A 26,522-nucleotide genomic window follows, 5' to 3' on the forward strand; every position below is an offset into this window, starting at 1 on the left:
GACGAAACTTCATCAGAGTTCCACGGTAGACGGGGTGCCGATTGCAGAGATTGGTTTATGCAGCAGCTTAAGGAGTTATCGATTCAAGTAGAGTCACGCATCAAAAACATAATTCCGATGAAGTCTCTTACCCAAGTGCAACGCGATCGTCACATGCGCGCAAAGAATTGTTATATTTGCGAAAAGCCGTTTACCCCTGAAAAGAAAACGTGTCACGATCACCATCACTTCACGGGTAAATATCGTGGTCCTGCTTATAATCGGGGTAATTTGAATTTCAGAGAGACGCATGCAATTCCAATAGTTTTTCACAATTTGTCCGGTTAAGATTCACACTTTTCAATAAAATCCTTAGCGTCAACTTTTTCCGGTAAAATTACACTGCTACCTATGAATGAAGAAAAATATACATTCTTCACGAAACGCGTTGATGGGACAATAATGCACTTGAGATTCATCGATTCCTTTCGTTTCATGGCCAGCAGTCTTGACAAATTCTCGTCACATTCAGCCGATGCAGTCAAACACATAACGTATAAATTCTACATTAATCCGACTCAGTTCAGTTTGATGACCCGCAAAGGCGTTTTTCCATATGAATACGTTGATTGTTGGGAGAAGCTCGATGAAACTCAACTACCTGCAGAAAGGCATTTCTACTCTCAACTCACCAATTCGAATATGAGGGACAGCGATCATCAGCACGCAAAAACTTTTTGGGATGAATTCAATTTAGAAACATTGTGCGCGTATTCGGATTTATACTTGAAGACGGATGTTCTTTTGCTCGCAGATACTTTCGAAAAATTCCGCGCGAGCTACCTCAAAACATATGATTTAGATCCGTTTGCACTACTACACAGCGCAGGGACTGATTTTCGACGCTATGCTCAAATACACGGGAGTGAATTTGCAACTTTTAGACGATACAGAAATGATATTATTCATTGAAAGAGCCATTTGGGGCGGCGTAGCGCAGTGTTCTAACCGCTATGCTCAAGCCAATAATAGATTCATGGGTGAAGATTTTGATCCAAACAAAGCGGAGTCATACCTCATGTATTTTGATGTAAATAATCTATACGGTGCAGCTATGGGCGTGCATTTACCTATCGGCTCGTTCGATTGGGAGTATGAGCATGTCGATATAACATGCGCAAGCAGTCTAGGAACGAATTTGAGAAAAACTTTTATAAACTCATGAATAACGCGGTGTTCGGCAAGACTATGCAGAATGTACGAAATCGCAAAAATGTTAAATTGATCACAAAATGGGAGGAAAGAGGTGGTGCGAGAGCGCTTATTGCCAGACCAATCTTTCGTAGCTGTACCATATTTGACGAAGATATAGTTATTATAGAATTGGATCGTGTCAAAGTTCGCTTCGATAAACCTAATTACGTCGGTACATCAATTCTAGATCTATCAAAATTCATTCTCCATGATTTCCACTACAATTATGTGAAATCCAACTTTTCGAACAAACAGGTCAAATTGTTGTATACCGACACAGACAGCCTTATTTATCAATTCAATGTACCTAATATCTATGATATCGTCAAACGTGATGTGGATACAATCTTTGATACCTCTGATTATACGCCCGACAATGTGTATGGTATTCCTCTTGAAAACAAGAAGCGACTTGAGTTAATGAAGGATGAAAATAATGGTAAAATTATGCCAGAGTTTGTGGGGCTGCGAGCAAAGCTGACACATTTACTACGAGGGGTGAGGATGAGAAAAAATATGGCAATGGCGTAAAAGTGAGTAAGCGCGCCAAGGGTGTAAAAAATTCAACGGTAAATAGCATCACGTTTGATGATTATAAGAACTGTCTGATGGCTTACCAAGAGTTGACTCTTCCACAGTGTTCAATACGCAGTAAAAAACATGAAGTAAGCACGATCGTACAAAAAAAAATTGGCTCTGAGTTGGCAAGATGACAAACGGCAATTGATACCTAGGCAGACCGACACTGTACCTTGGGGGTTTGCCGCAACCCTCCAATAGCTATAGGATAGAACTGTAGACGTAGAATTATTGTAAATATTTGACGTTTGACACCTTAGACGATCCACCATCAGGCAGAAACGTTTCACAGCAATACGATATTAAATGGATTTGAAGTCTTAAATAGTGAATTCATATACCTAACAATTATTCATTCATTATTAATATATCGAGTAATTATTCATATTTATTCGTATGCCACGAGAAAAGTTTGCGGAAAATGAAAAAAAAAGTTTTCAGAAAACTTTTCTCCCATTTCATTAACACGTATAAAAAGTTTTCAGAATATGAAAAGAAGATTTCTGAAAATGAAAAAAAGTTTTCCAAAAAATAAAATGAACGTTAATCGTATGGGAAAATTGCAGATTATATTACTATTATCATTATATTATCGCTATTGTTATTGTCATTGTTATTGTCGTCGTCGTCGTCGTTGTTGTTGTTGTTATTATTTTATTTATTCATATTCCGAAGAGTTGCGGAATCCAAGTTACGGATTCACGCTAGTCATACGGGCTACCGCGGATGTGGGACTCCAGAGTGGCCTACCCACTAAACCGCCACCTCCTGTGCAACGCCCCCAGCCAGGAACTATGGTGATATTACTTCTAGCTGAGGAATTTGTCTGTGTAAGTCTTGTCAGTCTGTCCATCCGTCCAGTGCAGGCCGTCTGTCAGTTACGTTACGTCAGGCAACCGTCCGCCTTCTTACGTCGTAAGATTGTCTCTGTGTAAGTTGTTGCCACTCAACGTGTTGCCAACTTTCTATACTATGGAGAATCACCCCGACAACGTGGTCCGAAGTGATGCCTCCCACGACCGTCTCCAGTCTCTGTCTCAGTTCTGTCCGCAGTACGTATAGTTGGGCGTCCGTACTCGGTTCAAATTGTGTAAGTACCGTCTAAAATAACCGTGGCCCGTCAGAAACTGGGTGACGTAAAAATTCACATCCCCAAACCCCCTCTGGATCCACGGTCTCAGGTCCATAATAAGTCGTCTCGTCCAGTTTCCTGTCGTTCTTCCGTCCACCGTTCTTGCCACGTCTGTATCGTCGCGTCTATTTCCTTCGTTGCCGCGTCCCGTCGGGTCACGTCCGCGTCTCTTCCGTAGACCCTCTTGCGCTCGAACGCAAGAAGGTCTATGGGAATCACGCCTGCCACCACCAGAACGGCCTGTGCTGAGACCGTCCGATAGAAACAAGCAATCCTCAACGGTTTCGACTCTGTACCTTCATCATCGCGTGACAGTATTTCTTAGTCTCCAGAGAGTCGGCCCAGATCTCCGCACCGTAGAGGAGGATCGAGTTCACCGTTGACATCAAAAGTCTTCGTTTCTCCGGTCTCGGTTCGTTTGTGTTTGCCATCAGGCGGCTTAGGGATGCTATCTTTTCAGCCGCCTTCTGAGCCGTTCATTGTGTGTGAGGCCAGAAGGTCATCTTAGTATCCAGGGTCACCCCCAGGTACTTGACTGCCCCTCTGGTCTCGATCTCGTCCGTCCACACCGTCACATGTAATTTGGTCGGTATTCGTCTTCTGGTGAGAAGCACCAGTTCTGTCTTTTCCGTCGCGAGTTGCAGTCCATGGTCAGTCATTCACCGTCCGACTCGTCTCATTGTCTAATTCAGTGCGTATTGTGCCAGATCTGTAGTACGCTCGACTATCACCGCCGCCACGTCGTCAGCTTAAGCGACTAAGCGAATGCCGAGCGGGAGCTCCAGTCTGAGCAGGCCGTCATAGATCCCGTTCCAGAAGTCAGGTCCCAATATGGAACCTTGAGCAACCCCCGCGGTGAACTGTCGCGTCACCTGACCTTCGGTCGTTTCGTACGTCGGTTATCTGTTCCGAAGGTAGTCTTCAACAACCCGGAGCAGGTAAGGCGGGACCTCGAAGTCGCCTCTCAGCGACTCTAGGATGTCCGTCCACCTGGCCGAGTTAAAGGCGTTCTTAACGTCCAGTGTCACCAGCAGCGCCACGGGTCGCGCTGCGTGGCAATTTCTGTCGACCGGCAGGAAGGAAGGAGTCAACCACCTCTTGGATCACTCCAATCGTTGATCGACCCCGCGGGAAGCCGAACTGCTGATCCGAGAGCCCTCCACCGTCCTGTATCGCGTCCGTAAGTCGTGGTCGCAGAAGCTATTCGTACAGTCTCCATGTCGTGTCCAGTAAGCTCAGCGGCCAGTAGGCCGACGGCGTGCTGGGGTCACCCTTACCCTTTGGGATAAGGACCAACTTTGCCACCTTTCACCGGTCGCTAAATGTCCCTGTCGTGAGGCACGTGTTGTAGAGGTCGAGAAATATCTCCGGCCTCAGGCTCGCCATTAGCTGAAGAACCTCCGCCGGTACCCCGTCCGGTCCTGGCGCCTTACCCCTCTTCATTGCCTTAGTCGCTCCGACGAGCTCCTCGGCGGTGAAGACCTTGGGCGCCGCCGTCTCGTCGTCGTTCGTCGCGTCCGTATGCGTCGGGTGCGTCGGAAACGGTCCGTCGATGATCCGTCGTGCGGTTTCAGCATCCTTGAGTTCCGGCGGGATCCGGGCCTCCAGCCTACCGATCACAATCTTGTAACCGGCACCTCAGGGGTCGCGGTCCAGCTCCTTGCAGAGCTTCTTCCAGCATCGCGTCTTGCTGTCTCTAATAGCGTAAGTCAGTCGTGTTCGTACGGTCTTGTACTCGGCCGGAAGGGTTTCCCTCTTAGGTCTCCCGCCAGCCCTCGTAACGCGTCGTCGTTTTGCCAGGCAACTCTTCCGCAGCTCGGCTATTTCATTCATCCACCAGTATTGTGGTGGTCTGTTGCGTCCGTACTGTCATTTTGGCATTGTTTTGTCGCACAGCCGCGTCGTCACGTTGGCCGTCTCGTTTGCCAGTCTTTCCGCCCTTTGCCAGCCAGTCAGCTCTAGGGGGACGTCGGTAATCGGGGCTGGCGCTGCCGCCAGTTCCGCCGAAAACTTCGTTACGTCGAGTTTGTCTATGTTCCACCACGAAGGGTGCTGGATCCTCGTCCGTGCGGTCCTTGTCTCTTCTGCCACTTCGAAGGCAATGTACTGATGATCGCTGGCCGTGTAACCCTCGAACACCTGCCACCGCCCCACCCGTGGAAGAATTCTGTCCGTAGTCATCGTTACGTCCGGGATGGAGTCTCCGAATCCCGGCCGTCTGTACGTTGGTACGTCTTCTGTATTTGCCACTACTAGATCTAGCCTTGTGGCCATCTCCAGCAGCAGCCGTCCACGTCTGTTCGTTTCCGTCATGCCCCACTCGACCACCCTCTCGTTGAGGTCCCCCGCGACCACGAGGTCCCCGGGTAGGTCCCTGAGTCCGTCCTCGAGGAGCGCAACGTTCGCCAGGAACTCCGCCGCGACACAGTTTGGGGTTAGGTAGACGCTGACGTAAGTGACAGTGCCCACCCTAGCCCAGACGTAGTAGTCCCCGACGCCACGAGCGGTTATCCGGGCTCGGGCAGCGCCCGTCACCTAGATAGCTGATGTCTTGGTCTCGTTCGTGATCCAATCCTGCGATTGTCGCATCCTGTACGGCTTGCACAGGATCAGAATGTCGGCGTCGTGTTCGTCTGCTGTCTGTGGTAGTAGCATGTCTGCTGTCCTACTGCGGGTCAGGTTACCTCGAACTATCCTGTCCGTCTTTCGGCCCGCCTCCCGCACTTCTCCAGCGCACGACGGTACACCGCGCACCTCCCGAAGCCCGCGAGATGCGACGCATCGCCGTGGCCCGCCTCGGCGCACAGTGAACAGGCCAGTCTGTTCTAACAGTCCGTGGCGTAGTGTCCCGTCTCGCCACATTTCCTCTAGCACTTCATACGGTCTGTGTTTGTGCATTTTGCCTTTGTGTGCCCATATCCCAGGCACTTGTGGCATTTTGTCACCGTCAGTCGTGATCGGACGCGGCACCCCACCCATCCAATCCCGATCCGTCGCCGGCCGAGCAGCGCTCTGGCTTCCTGCGACTCTAGGTCGCATACGGCCATAAACTGCTCGGCCGGATTCGGACCGAAGATGTGGACCCCAAAGTCCGCTTCTCGTCCCGTCTTTCGTTGCAGTGCCTGTATCACGTCGTTTCTGGTCGTGACACAGTCAAGGTGCATGATCTCCAGCTGTACTTTGGAGGTCCCGGCCCTGACGTTGCCTGCGTTGCCGACTGCGTCCTGCAGGACGCGTCGGAAGTCGTCTTGTCAGTTGGCGTCTGTCTTTATCTTCAGAAGACACAGACGATCCTTCATCTTCCTAAGAGTCGTCACTTTAACGTGACTCTTCGCAGGGTCGACCGTGGTCCGCATCCTCCTCACGAAATCGGAGTACATTTTATCGTTGCCGGGTTTGACGAGCACAGCCGTCCCCCAATGTTTGGCAGCCGCCCTGTATCCCTCAGCCCCGGCCGTCGTGTCCGTTGTCGCGTTCGTCCCGTCTGTCGGCGTCTTCCGTTTTTTCTTTTCCTTTTTCCTCGTCGTCACGGTCTGCCAGTCAGCGGCTGGTTCCGCAACCGTTGCCCTCTTTTGAGAGGATTCCGGAGTGGTTCCAGTCGCCTCCCGTTTCTGTTTAGCCCCCGGAGTATTTTGTGGCCGTTGTTCCGTCTCAATGTCCGTTTCCGTCGTCTCGTTCTCCGTATTGTGATTCTTATCGGCTGCTTTATCGCGCCTGTTCAGCGCAACGTCGGCAGTCTCGGGGATGGTCTTTATGCCCAGTTTATCGGACATAATCATGTTTTTTTGGATGGCCGCTGCCTCGGCCATCCTTGTCACTGTCCTGTGAATCAGTAACAATACGTCCGTTAGGTCCATATCGTCCGTGATTCGTGTCTCCGTGCCCATCGTGGATACAGCGGAAGCCCAACTCGCTCCGCTGCCCGTGCTCGACGTGCTGTCCATCCTGTCTCGTCGTAGTTGTCCCAGTGTCGTCCTGTCCGCTGTTTTAGTTTTCGTGTCCTCTGTCTTCGTTGCAGTCTTTGTCGCCTGGTCTTTGTACAACTTGCGGCCCTCACAATCCATGCCGCTGCCATGGGCCATCGGGGCTTTCACCCGGTCGGAACCCAGGGTGGATTTCCCTTGTGCTGGGGCTACCACCTGAGGTATAACGTTGTTACCCTTGTGCATCTCCATAAAAGTTCCTTAATGCTAAGGAATTCCCCGTACTGTGCCGGAATATAGCACGGCCCCTGAGGTCGCCTCGGGGGCCTTCCATCGGGCTTGTGTCGACTTCCGTCCCCTTCAACTTACTAGAAAACCCCGGGATCGTCACTTCCCGAGCGAACAAGGTTTCTACGTCCCATCCGCCTCCTGAGGCCGCCTCGGGGGCCATCCGTTGGGCCTGTGCCAACTTCAGTCCCCCTTGACTTACTCGATGTACGCGGGGTCGTCACGTCCCGAACGAGGGATTCAACCCCCTGCCACCTGCGGTAATTGGTATTAGTATTAGTATTATTATTATTAGTATTATTATTATTATTATTATCAATAATAATAATGATATGTTACACATGTATGCATAAGGAAAGAGAATGTGGAGATATTTTGTATAATTGAATATTTTATTGTATGTCTGAAAATAGATACAAATTATGCTACATGTCTGCTTTATTCATCCAACTATTGTGTGAACTATCGAATCAAAACCATTTTACATAAAGCTGATTCCCTCGTTTGCGTAATATTTTCTCCACCAGGTAGCCACCTGGGTATTTTACTTTGCTGAGCTCCTCCTCGTAAAAGGCTCCTTGGATGGGATGCTCTTGATAATCGGTAAGTTTGTAGGTGGGTGGATTGGTATTTTTCACGTCACTTACGGTGAATATTTCAGTCCGTAATCGCCGGATTCAGTCGTCTTTCGAACACATTCTCATATTTGCTGATTCGAACCCGGTCGCCAACTTTGGATTTCCGCTTCCGATCACTTCGTTTGATTTGCCGAGGCTTGTAAACACTCCGATACAGCTGTTTTTCGTTGTCCGCGTTGACATCCACCGGCTTCATCAGTATCGTGCGGTGCTGCGTGTTGTTGTAGGATTTCATCAAATTGCTCAAAATATCAGTCCACTTGTGAGATCCTCGGAGAGTAAATCGCTTCCACATTTTATTTTTAAACGTTCGGTTAAAACGTTCGCATATCGACGCCTTTAAATTGCTGAATGTCGAATAGATGTTGATAGTCTAAGAGCCAGTGGAAAGCTACCTGTATGTGTTTGACCAGACCTGGGGTTTTGTACAGTGAGGCCCCTATACCTACCATGAGATGGGGGTTCACTAAGGCCCAACTGGTGGATGCGGCGCGCGCTCAGGTGAGACAGGTATCGATTTTTGGCGAATTTGAAATGCATTTGACCACGTCTGCCGTTTTGATATTTGAAAATATATTATTATTATTATCTAAAAATAACAATGGTAGACCATTATCGCGCGTTTAGCATAGTGGCAGGCAGTTTTGAAAGTGCTGGAAAAAAATTAAATTTTGAAATCAATTGACCACATCTGCCATTGATATATTTTATTTGTTTGGGTCTTAAAGACTTATATTTATCATGGCAGACGGCTTCATTGCGTACACACTTCAGCAGACAACAAAAACTTAGCTACTATCCGGTCAGATGTATGCATAGACTGTCTATAGCTATCTTTCTTTTTTCCACTATGTATTACTATTGTACTCATTCTAGCCTATAGTATTTTCTTTTATAGTTACTGGCATTCAAATAAATCAGGTTTTATACCTGAGAGGGCCTTCAGTTACCTTCAGTTATATCCCCACCCTAACCGGTTTTGCCAGATGTTTTCAGTATATTTGTGAACGTTCATACAGATGCCTCATGTTTCGTGAATTAAATGAAATACATAGTGTTGCTTTCTTCCGTTTTGTCTATTATTTATCAAATATATCTGACATTATGTCGAGTAAAAAAAAAGAACTGAAGTGTGTTTTTTTGTGACAAGGTAAAAACTGATAAATTACTGATATTGTCAGAAGAAACTATGTCAAAATGTCAAAAGATTTTGAGGTTAAGAAAAATTCATAAATTAAAATATAAAGATCTTATTTTACCGGACGAAATTTATGATTCAGCATATCATATTAGTTGAACAACCATCTACATCAGCTGATACCTCCATAATTGATGATACAATTGCACATGATTCCCTTGCAAAAGATGTGAATCTTCCTGAGACAGAAGTAGAAAAAGAAATTGACGCTGAAGCAGAACAGCCGTTGGAGGAAAGACCACCTGAAGATTCAGCAGAATCATCAACTGCTCAGACTGCTGATACTGTAGCTCCACCAAGCGTAAATTTGTGTTTTTTTTTTTTTGTAATAAAAAAATGAAACAAAATCGGTCTAAGAATGAGCCATTACGAACTTCAGAGAAGGATCAATTTGAAAAAAAGTATTTTATGAAACTTTAAGCCAGGTACTGAAATTTACAGTGAAACTTTGACTGAAATACAAAGTGTTGTCTCTCGTGAAGTATATTATCATGATCTTTGCCGTCAAATTTTTAGAAATCAAAAAGGATCACTCGTCAAAAGTCTTGTCCGTACTTCATGGCACATCTCCCGAGAAATACATGAATCTGTTTATAAAGAAATATGTAATTTAATTGAAGATAATGTCATAAATCGAGGACGCTGTTCTTTTTTGAGTTATTTACATAAGGAATATCTTCAAATGTTTAAAGATTTAAGTGACGGCTCTGACGCATCATCCATATGTATCACACACTATTTAGAAGAAAAGATTCACAAGAAATTCAATGATAAAATTCAAATTTTGATATCGAGCAAAAAAAAGTTGTTGTCCCAAAAGGCATTTCAACTATTGATGATTCATTATTTGCTCATTTGAAAGATCAAGATATTTTGCAGGAAGCTGCTGCCATTTTACGAGCGGAAATTTTAGGTGTAAAAAGAAAAAAATTACCTGATTATTTAACTAGTCAGCGGCTAATAAAAGGTGAATGTTCAACACCACCCCAGATTTCCGAATTTTTTTCATCAATTCTTGGCGGTTACAAGCGTAAACGGCAGAATTGCGACAGTTTCCAACATCACGTAAAATCTCTGTCACAGGACATCATATATATGACTCACAATGGTAACATTAAGACCTCTAAACACATCTGCTTAGGCATGACATTAAAAAGTATTACAAGCAGTCGTAAGGTTATCGATGTAATAAATCGTTGTGGTCATTGTATAAGTTACAGCGCTGTCGAGGAGCTAGAAACAGAAGCAACGTTTTCATCAGTCTCACGTGCCGGAATATGCCCAGAGGTAATTAATACAAATGAAAATCTTGTAGCAGGTATGGCATTTGACAATTATGACCGATTTGTTGACACCAAGACTGGAAAAGACACTCTCCATGATACAGTTGGAATAATGTATCAAAATATTCATCCCAACCTCGAAGACGACGATCTAGAAGAAGAAGAAGAAGATCAAGAAACTGAAGGTTATCAACATGATAAACATAGAAGACGATCTTTTGAGGAGATTGATTTTGAGTTACCACAGTGTGCTGAAAAACTCATAAAAACATGTAATATTCAACCTGAAAGTGAGGAAGAGGTTAATATAATCGTGCATAAGAGTGTTTACGATCGGATTGACAATATTTGGATGCTAAGTCATGCTGTAGGATCATTAAATACCCCTATGTGGACTGGTTTTAACAGTAAAATTATGACAGATGATACTCCACGACAATTGATTTCGTATTTGACTCCGATTAATCATTCACCAACAAGCAATGCAGTAGTTTTGGCAACTATGCAGCAATGCATGACAGCCTTGGAAGAACTAAATCAAGAGTACATGCAAGTAACTTACGACTTAGCTATTGCGAAGATTGCACTGCAAATTCATGCTACAGAAGGTAACACCTTCCAAAAACTATTCATACACTTGGATGCCTTTCACATAATGATGTCATACTTCAAGGCGATCGGAAAATTTGTTAATAATTGTGGTTTATCAACCATCATGATTGAAAGCGAAATGCTTGCTAGTGGATCCATTTCAAGTTTCATTGAGGGCAAACATTTCAATCGCTGTAAACGATTACATTCAATGATGGCTTTAGGTCTACAAATAATGCATTTGAGATCTTTTCTAACACATGTAACGTCCGTGAGTAGAGTTTACTCCTGAGCGGAAGGAGTAACCTGGTCGGCTTCGCTCTTACGTTTCAGGTCAACCGGAAATCAGGATGAGGATTGAATAAACTTGAGTATGTTTAATATATCGATTATATGTTTATTGCGTAGAACTTGAGATACCGGTAGGAATAAATTGTGTGGTACGAAAGATATATAAGAAGTCTAGATGTGGAGTTGTCGAGAGTTAGAATAGGAGTGTCCCTCGAGACGTGAAACGTACGGGTGCAGAAAAGGTGTGACAATGCTAGAAGTATGGAATGGAATTTGATGAGTAAGCGCGATAGTGAATAGCGTGAGACTACGTAGAGATAAGAGGACAGGACAGAGACCATGAGATTAATGTAAGAACTGTGGGAGAGTGAGCGAGTAGGAAAAATAGAGAGAAGTGGTATGCTGGACGTAACACACACAAAAATATTCAAATTTCTGAAGAGATCGCTGAAGAAATTGAACGATTACAGAGTTGTCAGACACCTTCCTTTTTTATTCACGATGAAAGCTTGAAGGAACTCTGTAATGATTACGCTATTTACGAGCAACAAACATTAAATGGTGAACATGGTAAAACATCTCAATTTTATGTGATTCACATCAAGCTTGTTTATTACTATTTGAAACTGAGTAGGAGCATTCGTGTTGGTGACTTTCAATTGTATCTTGACATTTTACCAAAAATAACAAATTTATTTTTTGTATTTAACCATCAGAATTATGCAAAATGGACTGTCTGATATCATTGCAATTTAATGAAAGTTGCCACTACTCATCCTGGATTAGAGCAAGACTTCCGAAAAGGATTTTTCGGAATCAAGCGTACCAATAAGCCGTTTAGAGGCAGCCTATTGATCTTACATTAGAGCAGACTAGTGATGCCGTCGAGACGAGACATTTCTCGGCGAGACGAGACGAGATCGAGAAATTTCTTGTTTCGTCTCGAAAAACTCTCGTCTCGAACTCTTGAGACGAGACGAGAAATTTTTCTCGACTGACGAGATTCTCGATCGAGATTCTCGACATCTCGAGATTTCTCGAATTTCTCGAGATTTCTCGGATTTTTCGAGATTTCTCGGATTTCTTGAGATTTCTTGAATTTCTTGAGATTTCTCGAGATTTCTTGTCAATTTCGAGATTCCTGGAATCTCTCAGTCTACGTTTGATTTTTGGGGCACCGAATGAGAAAAATAAATAGTAACTAGGCGAGGCCTTGCCTCGTGAGGCCCGCGAGCGCTCTCAATTAATCAGGTTGCAGGACTTCGCGAGGCTCCGCGAAGCCGCGAGCTAGCGACAAGGAGCTCGTAAGGACCCCGTAGCGCTTCGCTTCCCCGGCGGACTCGCGAGGCACGCACGGCGTCCCTCAAATTTTCATCGTTTTCGAGGATATTTCTGACGATTTTCGCAATCAAAGTTTTTACGTCGAACCGGCTCCGTGAAGAACGACTCTTGGATGTTTCTGGACCTCGTCGGCACCTTCTTTTCGTGTTGTTGAACACTGAAAAAGCGATCAAGTGAGTCCTTCGTTTTTCACCGGGCGTGCGACGCCATTACCAAGCCAATTATTCCCTTTTCGTCCCACTGATCAAGAAATCCCCGTTTTCTGTCTCTTCTCGAATTAATCATTCGAGAAAGAGTTTTTCGTCGGTCAATTCGACGTGACGAGTGTTGAGCCGCGAGTCGTTTCCCCAAAAATCCCTTCGAAGTCATTGAGCTCTTTTTTTTGAGAATTGAGAACCCCCTTGTTTTGGAGCCGATAAGTTATCGAGCCATTAGATCATAGTTTCAACCCCTTTCTTAGTGTTTTTGTTGAGCCCTGTCGTCGATTAACAGCCCTGTGTCTCTTTCCATATCGAAATTGCCCCGGTTTTTGTGTGTTTTGCGATGCTGGCGAGCGAGAACTTTGTTTCGTTTGATCAATCGGGTCTCGCCGGGGAAACCCGATTCGAACGTCCGCGTGGTTCGCTCGGCCGCGAGGCTCGCTCACCCAGTGTTCCCTCTTTGTCATCATGTATTAAATTATCGCTGTTAAATTGTTTATTGTTGTTTTCTTCGATCTTTTAAGTCCATTTTGAAACGGTTGCTGGACCGTCTGATCGTGGGATTTCCATAATTACTATTTTTTCGATTTTTGAAAATGATTTTTTTTTTCATAAATCATTATGAATACCCATTTTTGTTACTGTATAGTATTTTTTTGGATACTCGGATTTTATTTTAACACTTTTTGCTTCCTCATAGGGGAAGCTATGTGACGGTGAAAATAGTTTTTTCCAGTTGCCAACGCCAATATGTTTAAAATGTCCTAAAACATCGAAAAATCATGTCTAAAAATATGTCCGGGTGTGTGTGTGTGTGTGTGTGTGTTTTTTTAAATTATTGCTAACAGGTTTTTAAAATTAACGATTATCATTATAGATCTGACTATAAAGTGGTGGACTCTCGTGGAAAATGAAGCGTTCCAACATAGTAGAGATTTCTAGCCACGGCAAAAAGAAAAACAAACGCCAACACGCTTCAATCAGATCCAATGAAAGTGAAGAAGATGATTTGACGACCGGTGAACTTGAAAAAAATTCTGGCGACGTCGGGCAGCTGGAAATCATAGTGACTCAAAATTTTCCGTCTACTTCATCGAATAAAGATAATTGTATTGTACAGACAACGTCCAAAACACAGCAAAAATACTCTGCATTTTTTGAAGTGTGCTCGGTCGATAAAGAAAAATATGGAAAGTGCTTACTGTGTCTCAAGTCCGGAATTGATCGTCGAATTAAAATGAAGGATTCGAATACTTTTGGGCTTCAAAGACATTTGCGAAATGCACATGATGGCGATTCATCAGTGAAAAACTTTGTCGATCCCAGCACACCATCTGCTACTCGGCAAAAAGATACAAGGACATTCGAGCAAAGAATTGTCGAATGGATGGCAATTAAGTATTTACCGTTTTCGTTTTTCGATGACGATACCACTCAAGACTTTTTCACTTTCCTTAATGGAAACCTTGCATATCCGAAATGGACGAGTTTACAAGAAAAAGTCATCAATCACTTCGTGATCATGAGAGGAGCTGTTTTTAAAGCAGTGAAGAAAGTTGATTCAAAATTTTCTTTGACAGTCGATGGATGGACATCGATTGCTAATCGATCGTATTACGGCATAACGATGCATTACATCGATAATGACTGGAAATTGCAATCTCTACCGCTGGATTTTATTCCATCGAATGGAGCTCACACAGGCAAGGATATGGCTAATCTCGTGCTCGATGTGTTAGAGGAGTTCAAGATTAAATCAAAAATTCAAGGCATCACTCTCGACAATGCGGCTGCAAATACATCGTTCATAGCCGAACTCTCCGATCTCTTATGTCGGGAAGGCATCGAATTCGACGCGAGTGATTCACACTTCCGTTTTTTCGCTCACATTTTGAATTTGGAAGTACAAGATACATTGAACGCTCTGAATCCGGAACACCCAGATTTCGAGTTGTCTACCGATATTGGCAGCTCTGACGAAGAGACCGTATTATCTGTATGGGAACAATCGAAAGAAACGAATGTCATTAATGAATTGAGAAAACTTCTTGCAAAACTGAAAAGGTCCGAGCAGTGGATGAGTAAATTGCACGCATATTGTGACGCCGCCAACGAAAAAAAAATAGCGATAACGATGGACGTGTCAACTCGATGGGATTCGACTTACGTAATGTTGCGAACAACACTGAGTGTCAAGTCGGCTCTTAACGCACTGATGCACAACTATGAAGAACTTCGCGAGATGATAATCAATCCTGAAGAATGGGAAATCATCGAGGCTGTGTGCGCGTATTTAAAACCATTCGATCATCTGTCGACGGTTCTCGGTGGTCAAACGTACATTACGTTGCCGTTGGTAATTGTGGGGTTCAATATGCTTCTTGACAAAATCGAGACGGTAACTCACCAACTTGATGCGAAGCCATCGCGAAGTTGCGTCGACGAGGAATTTATCGAAGCTTTCCAAGCTAGAAGAGATAAGATGCTCAAACACTACAAGAAAACGAATTGGATGTATGGAGTTGTTCTCATCCTCGATCCTCGGCACAAAGTTGGAAGGTTTCAACTCACATCTTGGGGTCGTGACACAGAGAAGGCATCAATGGCTAAGTTTCAAAAAATTTTTCGCGAACAATATTGGGCAAATTCCACCGTCGAGATGATAGCATCTCAGGGTAAAAGTTTATCGGATCAAGGAAGCCAGGGATCCTTCGATTTATATGAACTTTATGAGGCCTCCACGCAGATTTTTCACGAAGACTGTAGTGAAACACAGCGAGAATTCGAGCGCTATTGCAAACTCAAACGGGCGAGTCGGAACGAAAATATTTTGGAGTGGTGGCGAAACAATTCGAATTCATTTCCGAATTTGGCAAAAATGGCGCGAGATTTCTTAAGCATCCCGGCGACAAGCGTCCCGGCTGAACGTTTGTTTTCGAAGGCCGGTTTGATCCTAAGGAAACACCGAAATAATATGTCCAATGAATCAGCGAGAAGTCTGCTGTGTTTAAACGGATGGCTGACGTGCAGTCTCAAATCAGCGATTCAAAAAAATCTTAACCCGTCCGAACAATAAAAGTGCATTTGAAAGCGTTTTATTTGTATTTAAATTATTCCAGCCCAGTCCATACCCAAGCCCAAGGGCGCCGAGATTATCAAGAATTTCGAAAGTCTCGAAATTCGAGACGAGAAATTTTTTCGAGACGAGAAATTTTTCTCGAAATTCGGGACGAGAAATATTTCTCGAAATTCGAGACGAGAAATATTTCTCGAAATTTTTTCGAGACGAGAAATCCGAAATTCTCGTCTCGTCTCGCTCGACGGCATCACTAGAGCAGACCATTAATGCAGATGCTGCGAGAACACTTACTGGTATCGCAAATCTGACTCACTCGATTTCAGCTCGTCAACGGTGGGCGAGAAGCCACGACATCCCCTCAAGTATAATTACACACGTGTTGGATGAGTTAGGAATTACCAAGAAGCAAGATATTTCAGCAGACTTACAGCCACATAATATTAAGAAAAGTTGTCAACAACTTGAAAAGTTTATCGACTCGTTTGATCGGTATGTGAATCCCTTCAGCTTAGATTTATCGCCTGATCAGTTGTTCAACATAGGTTCCGGGAAAGATGCATCATCTCAAGTAGAAGATTTTCTCTTAAATATCCAAAAAGATGGGGAAGAGCTACGGACAACTTTTATATCGGAATGTGCATCTGATTCGAAATGATTTGAAAAAGCCATCAAAAGGACACCGATACACAACTTTTCAAGTCTACTGGTAAAGAAAAAATCTGTGAAAATAGGAGGTAAGCAGCAAGAGATCAAGTTACAGCGCGATTTATTCGGACGTTTGTTGGGAATTTCGATGGACCATCAAATTGATGTTCTCAAAATTTTAGCGTATCCAATATGTCCTGGCATCTAGATGGTGGTTTCTGTAAAACTGACAAACCTTTACTTGTAAAATGCCTTGAAACAAAGATTGATCAAGATCCACCACGTAATACAGATATATTGTTAATTGATGGATTTTTCGTTCTTCATTCTATGAAAGAAGTTCCCCAAACATTCGGAGGTATTTTGTATTTCAAAGAAATTTCTGCAAATGGTGTTAAAATATTCCACTCGAAGAATTGACGTAATTTTTGACCAATATTTTTTTCCATTAATAAAGGATAGTGAAAGATGTCTACGGCATGAAGCATCGTTGATTGACTACATAATTTCGGGGTCTGAACAGAAGCGACCATCAGATTTTGCAAAAGCATTGAAGAATACTAAATTTAAGGAAGCTTTGGTTGATTTTTTTACCAAACATTGGTCTAGTGAGGAAATGAAATCATTTTTGGGCAACCGACAGATATTTTTAAATTTCCGAAATTGTCAATCGTATCAAGTTGTTGATGACAAGATCCAATCAAGTGTTGCTGAAAATTTATGTTGTACTTCACATGAAGAAGCTGATACCAAGATAATTTATCATGCTTGCAATATCGCAGAGCAGTCGAACATTGTTATTAGAGCTTCTAATACTGATATTTTAATTATAATGATTGGTAATATGACACAATTACAAAATTCTGATTCTAATATTTGGATGCTCAATAGAACAGGAAATAACGAAAGGTATATTGACGTTACAAAAATTTATAAGGAGCTTGGTGAATTGTTAGCTAAAAGCTTAATCGGCTTCCATGCGTTCACAGGATGTGATTTCAATCCAGCTTTCTTTAATAAAGGGAAGAAAAGACCTTTTACCTTGCTAAAAAAAATATTGAATTTCAACAAGCATTTGCTACTCTCGGTGAAGAAAATTTGACAGACGACCAGTTAACAGAGGAATTTAATAGTATTCAGAAGTTTATCTGCCAGCTCTATACTGCTAAAAATCTAATGACGTTGATGATGGAAGCTACCAACTTTCCGTCAACGATTATAAAGCTTCCGACGTGACTGAAAATTTCACTAAAAAAAATACTGAATTTTGATGCAAGCTCAATACCACCGTGTAAGAGTGAGCTTTACCAGCAACTTCTAAGAGCTCATTATATTTCAAATGTTTGAAGAAATGCTTATAAGAAGCAACCTACCACATTGGACCCATTAGAGTATGATTGGATTGAGTAGGACGACAAATTTGTATTCAAATGGTTCGAAGGTGATCAACTCCCAACTTCTGTGAGTGACTTAATCACCGAAGTCCCTAGTAAGTTCATAATAATCAATTTTTTATCGAATATGTTCAGATCACTTTTCCGATTATTTTTATTTTATAATTGATGTTTTATTTTTACAGATTCCGATTTTATGGATGATGAAGACGAGTCACACCACGACAGACATGACTCCGATGACGATAAATGAAGATTGAAATTAGTCGGAAAAAATATATATTTTGTAAAGCATGCACGGTTCATATTTTTTTATTCATTTTTTCAAATCTTGTCTTAAATAAATAAAAAGAAGAAAATTAAATAAATATTTGAATGATTATTTATTATCTGCAATATACCCTAATATTTGAGATTCTTTCGAAGTATATTTACTTTCTTATCATCAAACTCATCAGTTTTAGTACATAGTTTACAAAATTAAATTTTAAATTTATATGGATGCAATGATAAAGTAAATCATATTGATGTGAAATAGGGAACTTAATACATATATGTATATATACATATGACCGGATAGTAGCTAAGATTTTATTGTCTGCTGAAGTGTGTACGCAATGAAACCGTCTGCCGTGATGAATATAAGTTTTTAAGACCCAAACAAATAAAATATATCAATGGCAGATGTGGTCAATTGATTTCAAAATTTAATTTTTTTCCAGCACTTTCAAAACTGCCTGCCACTGTGCTAAACGCGCGATAATGGTCTGCCATTGTTATTTTTAGATAATAATAATAATATATTTTCAAATATCAAAACGGCAGACGTGGTCAAATGCATTTCAAATTCGCCAAAAATCGATACCTGTCTTGCCTGAGCGCGCGCCGCGTCCACCAGTTGTGGCTTAGTGAACCTCCATCTCATATATGGTAGGTACAGGGGCCTCACTCTATAAAACCCCAGGTCTGGTCAAATACATACAGGTAGCTTTCCACTGGCTCTTAGACTATGATATTGTGTTGCTTCATGAGAGCCTTGAATTCACTGTTGTAAAATTCTTTGCCCTGATCGAGGTGTCGATGTTTGGGTATGCGGTTCGGCATTAGTACCGATTTCATAGCAGCAGTCACATCTTTCCCACTTTTGGACTTTATCGCTACCACCCACGCATACTTAGAGAATATGTCGACGATTGTGAGCAGGTATTAGTATCCCTTGTTGTGCGAACTGTATGCGGTCATATCGACGAGATCAGTTTGCCAGGTCTCATCCAGTCCACGTACATCTACGAATCGGCGCAGATAATTGCGTCGAGCGGGTCTGTTAAGTTCAGCAGCTATTACCGCCTTCATTGTTCCCAACTCTTCACCTTCCAATTTTTCGAACTGTCGTCAAGCCGCTTTTGATCCTCAATCGATACCAATTAACTGCTGGTTTGTTGCAGCGACGGTGTTGCTTGAATCCCAATATGTTTGATGCGACCCAGCGCGTTATCTATGATTTTGCTATTCATACGTAGTTGTTCCAACTCCTCGTTGTGATTATGTATGAAACTCTGAAAATTTGATTGAAAAGTACCCACAATATCAACACTCATTGATCGTAAAGCAGTATTGAGAACTTTTAAGAAAACAGCATCGTTGGGGTACTGCTGATCAGCTACGTTATGTCTATGCAAATATACAATATGTCTATGCTCATCGTTATACTGTCACTGAACGAATGACGATTTTATGCTGTTCTGCTGCTAATAAACGATTCCGGCTTCCCGCAACTCTTCAATAATGGCCACTATTCCGTTGGTAAAATTGGTATTACCTGCAGCCTGTGACGCCATAAGCAGCCGGAGACGATCTAAAATTTCATTCGGATCATCCCAGTAAACGTAATCACATCTTGCCCTTCCTTTTGCGCGATCTTATAGTCGGGTAAGCCTTTACCTAATTTTTTCGGAGAGCTACCGTGTTGTTCAATGAAATTTCTATACTTTGTGTTTTTTAAATCGCCTCGAGGGCTTCCATCGGCTTGGTAATGTTTTCGATGCGCATTTGTCATTGTTGCAATTTTTATGTAATCATTTTTGTCCGCGTCAATTACGATCGATGCATCGGGTGATTTTTTAAACAATAATTCAACTAATCGTGGTGTTCTTTCATAACTTTTATCTCTCACATTGATCAGATTATCAATGAAATTGATTGGCGTATCACCAATCATCATACCATTTGTCAACTTTCGAATACCGTATGTGGTATCCAAATCCCTCATTTGGTTGTGCTGAACATATTCAAATATCGCGCCACGGAATCCGTTGTTTTCATCACCGGCGTACTTGTAGTGGAAATTTCACCAAACTTCAGTGTTTTATCATTTGCATTCATGAAATTCCCCTCGTCCGTATCCTCATCCTCCTCATCGTCATCCCCGGTACTCTCGTCATCTTTTTCTTTTTCTCTTTTCATTGTAACATCCGGTAGTTCCGTTTTAATTTCTTGTTTAATATGCTGCTGCTGTTTCAGCTTTGAGGTATCTACCAATTCTTGCACCGGCGTCACTAGTGGTTTGAACATCTCATCCATAACCTGCTTGGTCATGTCTTTGTCTAGCTAGATTATTTTGTGCTTCCGACGTATAACATCGCCAACTTTAGATATTTCACTCAACGTATCGCTATGTTTACGAATCTTGGAGCTCTCCATGTTAACGACTTGATGGTCACGATATAACTGTGCAAGTTTATGTTAGTTTATGCTTATAAAGCAGTCGAATTCTTTCCTATATCTCGCTCCGTTGATTTCGCTATCCTTGTCATCAAGCACAAAAGTGTATTCACCATCATTTCAACATGCCGAACACAAGTTCTTATATTGCTGATAAGTCATGTCGGTGTTCACGTGATCGTAGTAGATATGTTTCAGATTCATTTCATCCTGGCGAAATAGCACTAATAAGTTTGCATTGTCACGCACTAGGTGTTTTGTAATGCGCGCATCCGTTTGACTTAGGTAAAAGCTATCGATACCGCGATGCCTGCCCATGCTGAAGTACGCTCTGATATTATCTTGCTTTTCACAGGCTACATCATCGAAAATCATAAAAGAATCGGGGTGATCATCTTTCGGTTTTACAACCTCATCGTTCTCACGAAACGGGAAATAACCCACACCCCGCACGGGTTCTAGTAACTTTTCCAAAAATTGATACTTTGACTGGATGAGAGATTTCGAATAGACGTAGACATTTTCGAATCGCAATCCATTGCCGTGGGTGATAAGTGAGAAAGAAGCGTTAGTATTACCACAATTGGATGACCCGCAAAAAATTGCACTCACGGTATTTGGCAACAATTTGCCATGTCGTTTTTCTTTCTTCTTGTTTCCAGGCCGAACTATTTTGTCGAAATTCGCGACAGGCAGTTTATCCGTCTGATCTCTAAGTCTCATGATGCTTCTGTAGGATGACAGCTAGAACTGAGATGTCGGTATATAAATTCTTTCTTTTATAGAAGTCTCGTTGGCTGTTGTCCGACTATCAGGATGTGCACATGGCAGAAACGCGGTGGTGGTTGGTTAAATAAAATCATCAATCATCTCCCGGTTGAATTGCACGTGCCGGGGTATTAGTAGTGCGGACCCGGAACGAAATTAACCAAGAGGTTGGCTCGTGGTGATCCTGGTATTGACCCTTTGGACGCTGCGTGTAAAGACCACGACATTTCAAATGCAAAAAACCGTGATATCGCAGCGAGAAATCTGGCCGACAATGTACTCGCTGGGAAGGCGTGGAATCGTGTCTTGACCAAGGACGCTAGTGTAGGTGGAAAGGCAGTAGCCTGGGGAGTCACCGACACTATGAAGGCTAAATCCAAACTCGGAATGGGATTAGCAAGGAAACTTGAAGCGGTTGCGCGGAAGAAGAAGAAACTTGGAGCTAGTGCGCAGAAAAAGAAACTTGGAGCGGGCGCGCAGAAAGAGAAATTCACAATGGGTGTAAAGACTAAACAGCGGAAGAGGGCAATAAATCTTAAATCTATCATCAACGTCGCAAAGGCATCAATGCGGCCGGGTTATAAAGCCGTCGAGTCGTCGTTGGCGGGAGCTCGTGCGGCCGCGCGGGGGACTGGGAAGAATGTTCGTATGCATCGTGTTATACCTGTGCCTGATAAAATTGGCGGTATTCTGCCATTTCTCATTCCAATTCTGGCCGGTCGAAGCGCTACTGGGGCTCTAGCGGGTAGTACTGCGGGTATAGCTAAAGCCATTAACGGAGCTGGTGTCAACAAACATCGGTTGAACGAAACCAAACGGCACAATACAACAATGAAGGCGATTGCGTTAGGTAAGGGATTATACCAGCGACCCTACCGCAGCGGAATGGGCCTGTACTTATGTCCGGCAACAAACTAATAAAGCTACCACACCGAGCTCTCACTGACATTGATTCACACAAATATGCTAAGGAAATGAAGATTCCACCTTTTCGTGGTGTTTTCATGCGAAATGATCTGCTAGAATCTGGACCGAAGAAGCGAGAAACTGCAATCATTAATCTCGATGATAAAAACGGGCCTGGAACACATTGGGTTGCGTATATGAAAAATGGTGCTGAAGTTGTGTATTTCGATAGTTTTGGTGATTTATAACCATCTCAGGATTTGATGAGGTATCTCGGTGTTGGTAGCGTTGAATATAATCGTAGAAGATACCAGGAGTACAATACCGTTATTTGTGGTCACTTGTGTCTCAAATTTCTCACCCAGCGGTTATAAAAAGACAAGTGTCACATGAGCGAGCATTAGTCATGTCGGGATCATTGACGTTGACACTATCGGTCAACTCATCCGTATTGGAGGCGCAATATTTTCCTCCAATCGAACCATCATTCAAGAAAAACTATATTCTTGGACTCGTTGAGTTCACGACATTCAATTCAATACCCAATATTCAAGAGGGTTGTAATAAATTATATCTGGAGCGGGCGGAAAGGAGCCGAGAAGTTATAACTATACCCACCGGGAGCTACGAAATTGAAGATATCGAAAATTTTCTGCGTAAGGAGATACCCAACGACATCACCCCTAGTCTGCAACCCAACAACAACGAGCTGAACAGTGAAGTTACGTGCAATCAAGTGATAGATTTCAAACCCAAGGATTTCATTGGGCGCTCATTGGGATTCAAGCCGGTTGAGCTGGCAAGAGACATTACTTATAACTCGGAATTGCCGGTGGCCATACTGAAAGTTAATACCATACGCGTTGAGTGCAACATAACTACAGGGGCGTACATAAACGACCGTAAAGCTCATACGATTCACGAATTTTTCCCCATCGTTCCATCAGGATATAAGATTGTTGAAGTGCCCGCAAACGTCATTTACCTACCGACCACCGTACAGTCAATACATAATATTTAGCTGAGAATAGCCGACGAGTTGATCAATTTTCGCGGAGAAACGATAACTGTGCGCTTACATGTGAAATCTCTCGAATAATGGGAATCGTGTTTGAGACAAAAAAAGTTCGGAAAGAGTTATAAAAGCGGGACGTTATGGCTAAATATCACCAGTCGTCCAGCACTTCCGACGAAGCCGAAGCCCCACTGACACTTCTGAACGTTCGGTTTCTCCGAAGCCTAGGTCTTCGATTACGTGGAAATTTTGGAAAATAAGAATTCGTGTTCGCTGCATCCTGTGTGTATTAACATGGAAGAAATAATAAGACTAAAGAAACCTGTGGTATTCGACGAATCAATTGCGCACTCTGAGATTCATGCTCATCAGCCGTTTGCATTCTCCACCTTCCAGAACAACGATGAAATCCATGTTGTTGTTCAACATCACAACTTGTGCCTACTGCCCAGTAAAAGCTTTGTCCACTATTCATAAACCAAGCTCTCCTCATCGTTATCTATTGCTCGAAAGAGAATGAATCGTTGAAAACCGGACCGGTGGATATTCGATTGGAATTTGAAGCGAGCGTGGAATTTCCCGGAAACACCGCAGCCTATTGTATGATCTTGCACGACCGTATTGTCGAGTACAACCCGATTAGCGGTACAGTTAAGAAATTAGTATAAGTCAATTTTGGTATAATAATATGTTCGAATAATATGGATATTAAAAACAATATGTGTAATTTTACTTGTTAAATTTAGAATACGATGAGCTATTTCCATTTGTATGTATAAGCTGAAAACAGACTGTAATTGTTGATAAATAAAAAACATCTATTCAAAGCATCCAACCGTTATTTTTTTGAAACGTTTACCCATCCACATGATAAATAAAAAGTAAGCATCTTGCAGCGAGCATAAGAGACATCACGCATCATCGATCGGAGGAATATCGATTGATCGATAATGCGACAAACCTGTGGCAACACCCGGTAACACCAACAGTCGTTTCTCGCTGCATAAAAATATCGCGCAGAACTTGGATATTCACAATTCGGTGGGTAAACTGTCTGCCATCTAACAATAAAAAAATTTGAAATGTCCGCTCATCCGACGAAGAAAAAATCAAAGTGGCTGCTCATCTGACTAAGCAGAAAATTCAATTATCAAACTGTCTATCGGTAAAAAATTAAAATGACCGCTCATCCGACTAAGCAATAACCAAAATGGCTGCTCATCTGACTAAGCAAAAATCAAAAACCTGCACACCGCAACCCTAAACAACGCGGGGCATGTGATGGGGAAAAAAATCGGTCAACGAAAAAACAGGTAGTGGGCAGCGTTTGACGGGGGAAAAATCAAAAATGGCTGCTCATCTGATTAAGCAATAATCAAACTGGCTGCCCATCTGACTAGCAAAGAATTGAACTGTCGAACTGTCTGTCGATCAAATCGAGCGAAAATACGGGTCGCGCCAATCATGTTAACAGTCGGCACCAATATCGCGGGTAACGTTTACCCTCGCGGTTGTGACATACCGACTGTCAGTAAGGTAGGAATCAAGATCGGCGGGTTCTGGATCATTCTGTGGTCCAGAACCGGCCTATCTATACTACTGTCAAGGAAAAGTTAGGTAATTTGTGAACGCGTCAGGGAAATTAATAATCTATTTCGCTTCGTTAGTTCTGGCAATGGCATATTTATCGTATGAACGAATTGAAAAAAAAAAGTCAAATAATTTTCTAATTTTTTGTCGTGCATAATGTCGGTATGAGTCACAAAAAGGTCAGGGAAAAGTCTGGGAATTCTGTTGCCTCTCAAAACTCGAAACTCTGTATCATTACGTGATAAAAAAGACATTTCTGAAACTTTCACGACTTCTGTATTGGACTCTCAAGATTAATGCACCCTATATGCATATTACGATATCTTCATCATTTTCATTATCATCCAAATAAATAACCTTCATTTGGTGTGATTTGATATGAAATTATGACTAACAAGTTTTTAAATATTTTAGATATACCAATTTTTCAAATTATAGTCTGTTATAAATTATCTTGATTTCAAGTACTACTTTGTTTTCTGATACGTTAAATTCTGATTCGGGTTTCCTTCAATATTTTTCAGAGGCTGCAAAGGTGGCTTTCAGAGGGAAGCCAGAATCATCGGATCCCGATATCACTTCAGCTGTCAAAGACTGGCTAAAACTAGCTGCAAGCCGACACGTGTATGCGATTGCTTCCAGAAAAACCATGTCGCAATAAGTAAAAAGTTTGAGGATGTGCGGTTGGATAAGATTCGCTTTCGAAATGATTTCGCAAAACAATTTCAATATTTTAATAATTTTAATCACGCTATATCATATTGATGGAAACATTTTTATTTTTATTTTTTTCTTGTGAGCTTTCATTTCAACGGTTGTGATGTTAATGTCGTACGTATAAACGAGCATCATATTGTAGTGATGATTGGCAAAACAGGACAAGGTGAAAATTCTTTATATCGCTGCAAGTCCCGTAAGAAAGCTCACCAAACGCGAATAATAAGATATTTTTGTAATCTCAACCTTCTCAGTATATTCAGGATAGTCCATATTTCATCGACGTTCGCGTTTTTCTGGTCTAGGCCCCTAGTTTCTTATCTTATCTATTTATCTTCTTTTCTTTTTTCTTACTGCAAAGTTTCGGGTCCGATTCTGTCTATCTCATTAATAGTGTGTACCCACACACCTACTTGCGTTCCAAAAATTAGCTTTTTTTTATTGATTGAGGAATTATAAAGAGTTTAATTTCATTCAAAGAATATATAGTATGTACTTTTTTATGTGGCTTCTGATCATAGATTCGACAGATTATCTAGTTTTTTTTTTTTGTTATTTTCAAATATGTTTTACTGTCAGCTGTTCACACTGAAAACATTCATGTTATGTCAGTTATGTGATTATGTGTAAATGTTCTGTATAATGAGAGAGCAATAAACCAAAAATATATCAATTTTTTTATCATACGCAGTCTTTTTCTTTTTAGTTGTGAAAAATTGAAGGTATCACCATATTATTTGTGGCCAAATATTCACGTGTACGTGCAGCGGGACTCAGCTACCTACTTGTGTTGGATCTAAACGTATGAACAAGTTATTGTTTGGACAATATTTCAAGGGATCTGTTATACGTTTGATATTTGGATATGTAATGCCATTCATGTGTAATCGCATATACAGGGTGTCCCAATTCAAAGTACGCATTACGTTTTCAGCTGAACTAACGTTTCAATTGAAAAATGTGTCCTACAAAAGTTGTTCGGTTCAGAGG

General features: G+C 42.2%; 2 protein-coding genes across 2 annotated transcripts in view; both read left to right on the plus strand.

Moving 5' to 3' along the window:
- Positions 1-26,140, plus strand: part of LOC124293698 — a 30,423-nt gene extending 4,283 nt beyond the window's left edge. The window contains exon 3 of the mRNA XM_046735721.1: positions 25,340-26,140. Within this exon, the coding sequence (XP_046591677.1) occupies positions 25,340-25,476 (137 nt within the window). The 3' untranslated portion in view covers positions 25,477-26,140. The remainder of the gene's footprint in view (positions 1-25,339) is intronic.
- LOC124293695 (glutamate receptor ionotropic, NMDA 2B) overlaps positions 1-26,522 on the plus strand; it is a 1,867,270-nt gene that overhangs the window by 762,604 nt on the left and 1,078,144 nt on the right. The window lies entirely within an intron of this gene.

This window comes from Neodiprion lecontei, chromosome 3, assembly GCF_021901455.1.
Source record: "Neodiprion lecontei isolate iyNeoLeco1 chromosome 3, iyNeoLeco1.1, whole genome shotgun sequence".
NCBI lineage: Eukaryota > Metazoa > Arthropoda > Insecta > Hymenoptera > Diprionidae > Neodiprion > Neodiprion lecontei.